The sequence below is a fragment of the Hippoglossus hippoglossus genome, chromosome 18 (assembly GCF_009819705.1).
Source record: "Hippoglossus hippoglossus isolate fHipHip1 chromosome 18, fHipHip1.pri, whole genome shotgun sequence".
NCBI classification, from domain to species: Eukaryota; Metazoa; Chordata; class Actinopteri; order Pleuronectiformes; family Pleuronectidae; genus Hippoglossus; species Hippoglossus hippoglossus.
Window position 1 is genome coordinate 15,220,662 of NC_047168.1, and position 3,718 is coordinate 15,224,379.

General features: G+C 40.8%; 1 protein-coding gene across 1 annotated transcript in view; it reads left to right on the forward strand.

Moving 5' to 3' along the window:
- Nucleotides 1-548, forward strand: part of LOC117752184 (lysophospholipid acyltransferase LPCAT4) — a 3,933-nt gene extending 3,385 nt beyond the window's left edge. Inside the window, exon 5 of the mRNA XM_034569379.1 lies at nt 520-548. Within this exon, the coding sequence (XP_034425270.1) occupies nt 520-548 (29 nt within the window). The remainder of the gene's footprint in view (nt 1-519) is intronic.
- The last annotated feature ends 3,170 nt before the right edge of the window (nt 549-3,718 follow it).

Consider the following 3,718-nt stretch of genomic DNA (forward strand, 5'->3'; position numbering starts at 1 on the left):
AAAATATCGGTATTTAATCCGCTGCAGGTTCTGATTCTGACCGAGGGGCTAATACCAGTAACTCACCCCGCTCATGTTTCACCTTGACCGGCTCGCTGTGGCCTTTTACATCAAATAAAAACGTCCTGAGTCCTTTTCAGGTCGAAACGCTTGTGTGACCCTGTGTCTGAACGGTTGTAGGCTTTGAATGGCTGCTGCACTGGTGTCCCTGGTTTCACATCTCTGTTCTGACTCTGTCTGGGAAGAGGGGGGTTTCCAGTGTTAACTCAGACCTTGACGTCAGACTCGAACAGATAACACAGTATTTTTGTATTTTAGTATTGAGTTCACGTCCACGGCTCCGGGCTGAGGGCAACAGGACATTCAGGATAAAAACATGATGTGAGTGACGCCGTTGAATTTGAATGTCGGGGCTTCCTGACATCACAGGAGCAGAACGGAGGCAAGTTACATTCTGAAGAATCTGTCACCAGCGACTTCACTTGTACTGGATTCTGCTGTTTACCCCTGAAACTCCAGCCTCCATCACCGTGGTGAGCGGGGGATGAGGGGATTATACCTTTAAGGGGCTTTTGGGCCTAGTTGGTGGTGGGGGGGGGGGGGGGGGGCTCACACAGTTTCCAATGAAGTGAGTTTAAATCTATATAAAGAAATAAATGAAAAATCATCTCACTCACAGTTTGAAAATCATCAATTGACGACTGATCAATGAATTAATTGGCTTCGCTAATTGATGAATAATAAACATATTTGTCACGTGACTTCCTCCAGTTTAGTGGTTAATAAGGTATTTATACTTTTACTATTAGTGTAAAGCTTCATCCCCAACTTTACAAGTTTTTTACATGTTTATATTTATGTAAAGTAAATTATAAAAGATGTGATCATGTACTGAAAGAGTTATCTTTAAGATCTGGATTTATCTGCGGTGCAGCCAACCACTAATAATCTATTTGTTATAATTGGAGTCAGACCTGGGAATTAAAAACCTCATAATTATGGCAATATAATCATTAGCAATGTAAAATAAAAATCAATATAATTATTAAATAACACGTAATTGATCTACCACAGATTTTTGAGTTTAAAACCACAACTTTCCCTCAGGAGTAAAACTCATAAAGTAATAATCACATGTTTTGTTTCTTTGACCGAAGAGAAGGAAATGATCCTGAGGATTTTCCTCATCGAGCTCGGATCAGTAATTGATTTAAGTTTCTTAATTAATGTAAATAAACTTTTAATAAGCGACGAACTGCGTCAGCTGGAGATGTGAACGTGTTTTAAAGTGATTGAACGTGTCGTGTGAAGATAAATAATCATCTTACCTCAGGTTTTTAAAAGTCTTTATCCCTCCTCTTCCTCCGTCATCCTGCCTGTGGTGTCTCTCTCTCTCCTTCTCTCCTTCTCTCCTTCTTCTCTCCTTCTCTCCTTCTCTCCTTCTCTCTCTCCTTCTCTCCTTCTCCCCTCAGACTCTTTCCTTTATTAATCCTCTGAAACTCTTCTTTTTCTTCTTGGAAACAAACTGCGTCTGTTCTGCTCGATGCGAGCGAGCTTCCACCGCGAGGAGCGTGAGTGCGGGGGCGTGCGCACGCGAGCACGAGCGCTCAGGTTGAGCTGTGTGCAGAGAGGTGGGGGGGGGGGGGGGGGGGGGGGGGGGGGGGGGGGGGGGGGGGGGGGGGGGGGGGGGGGGGGGGGGGGGGGGGGGTAGATACACACACACACACACACACACACACACAGGGGATGCAAGTGTGACCTTTGACTTTTGACCTTCCGACATGTGACGTGATTTAGTTTGAACTAGTTCAGATTTTGTTTACGGTGATTTTGCATCTCTTGTCTTTCTTGGGAAGGTTTGTGACGTTTTGTATCTATTTTTGAAAGTTGTGTGTCTCTTTTGTGTGTTTTACTTTGCATACCTTTGTGGGGTTTTGCTGATGAGTCAACCAACAAAATATTGAGTAAAGCACAATCTGATAAAATGAAAGGGGAGGTTAGCAACTTCAAGAAATCCATTGTTTTTCATATGTCTTTATTGTGGAACTCAGTTTTTGGGCTGAAGAGAAGAAACGGAAGATGTTTTTCAGTCTTGCAGATCTAAAATTAAGTTGAAACGTCCAGAATAAACTTGAAATTTCAAGATTAAACTCTGAATTTTTTAAAGAAAATATGAAATAAACTCTCACCCTTCAAATACAAACGACATTTCCACTTTATTCTTGAGATATTCACATGTTTTTCGAAGGTTGGGGGTGAAATGGGCCTAAATACATGACAGTAAACTCTGTTTCCACACTGTTCCTCCACCCTCAGCTTCTCAGTGTAATTACACTGCTCCACAGACGTCACCTGACGTGCTGATCATTAAAAACATTGCTCTGCGTTTACGTAGCGTCAATCAAACTCAGGACTTTCCCAAAATAGACGCAGTGTGGCTGCCTCTGTTGTTCAAAACCCAGCGAACAGGTTCAGTCGCATCTTTTCTCAGAACGAGGTCACTTCATGTGAGTCCAGAAGAGAATCACGTCGTCCTATTCTAACCACTGTGTAAACACAAATCTATATTGTGTCATCACTTTAGTTTGCACTGAACAAACATGAGAATGGAAATGGCATTCAAATTGTAAACACGATCAAACAAGCAGGTTAAAGCACAAAGAAAACGAGATCCAGCACTTTGACACTAATGATAATTTCAAATCGAGGTCTAAACCTAAAGCCAGGACATCAAAACAGTGTGAATACTTTCCAGATATGGGAACGTGCAAAGTCAGGGTTCAAACAAAATGAGCAAACGGAGAAACATCCAAATAAGCTTGAACCAGTTTGGTCTTAAACAGAAAGAAATGAGTGCAGAGAAGTTTCTCCTCGTCGGGTTTGAACGTAACTTAAAGAAATAAACCGTGTTGTCATGGTGAGGTTTGAATTTGAAAAGATTTCTTCTTCCTTTTTATAATATATAGTTTTCCAACCAGATTGTTACAGAAGAAGTTAAATCAGTAAAATATGAATTGACTCATGTTGCGTTGCTCTTCTCTCACCTCGAGGTAAAGTGCACCATCTGGTGGAGAAAACCATGAACAGCAGTATATTTCTTAACGACACTATTTATCAAATACCACACACCGAACAGGCCTACGTGAGGAATCTGCAGATCTGTCCACAGAATCAGTAAATCTGAATATAATTTAAAATGAAACCAAAGAAAAACGTAAAACATACAATTTTATTTATTTTTAACAGTCAGAAAATCAACGTTTAAATCAAACCTGATGTTTTCTTCTACACAAAAGAACGACTCCCGTCTCTTCCACACAGTGAAAACATCGTATTCATCCTCTGATCGACGGCAACGACTGAACATCGGACCTGCTTCAAATAAATTAGGATATAAAAGTGATGTCGTAATCGCTGGTTTAGTATCTTTTCTCATCTCACACCCGATGCTATGCAAAACGTTTTTACATCAAAAGGATTAAAAATAAGAATAAATTCAGTATAACAAATTATTATTTTTTCGAATATAAAAAGCATCTGTTAAGAAGTGTCTTTTCTCAGACTCGACAAACAAAACAGAAAGTGCTTAAGTTAATAACGTAGAAGACGGAAGAGGCGGCTGAAGCACCGGTGACCTCACGTCGTCACGACAACCCTGAGGATGACGCTTGGTGTCATTACACATCGGTTACGACATTAAATAAAAGCTGTGGGAGGT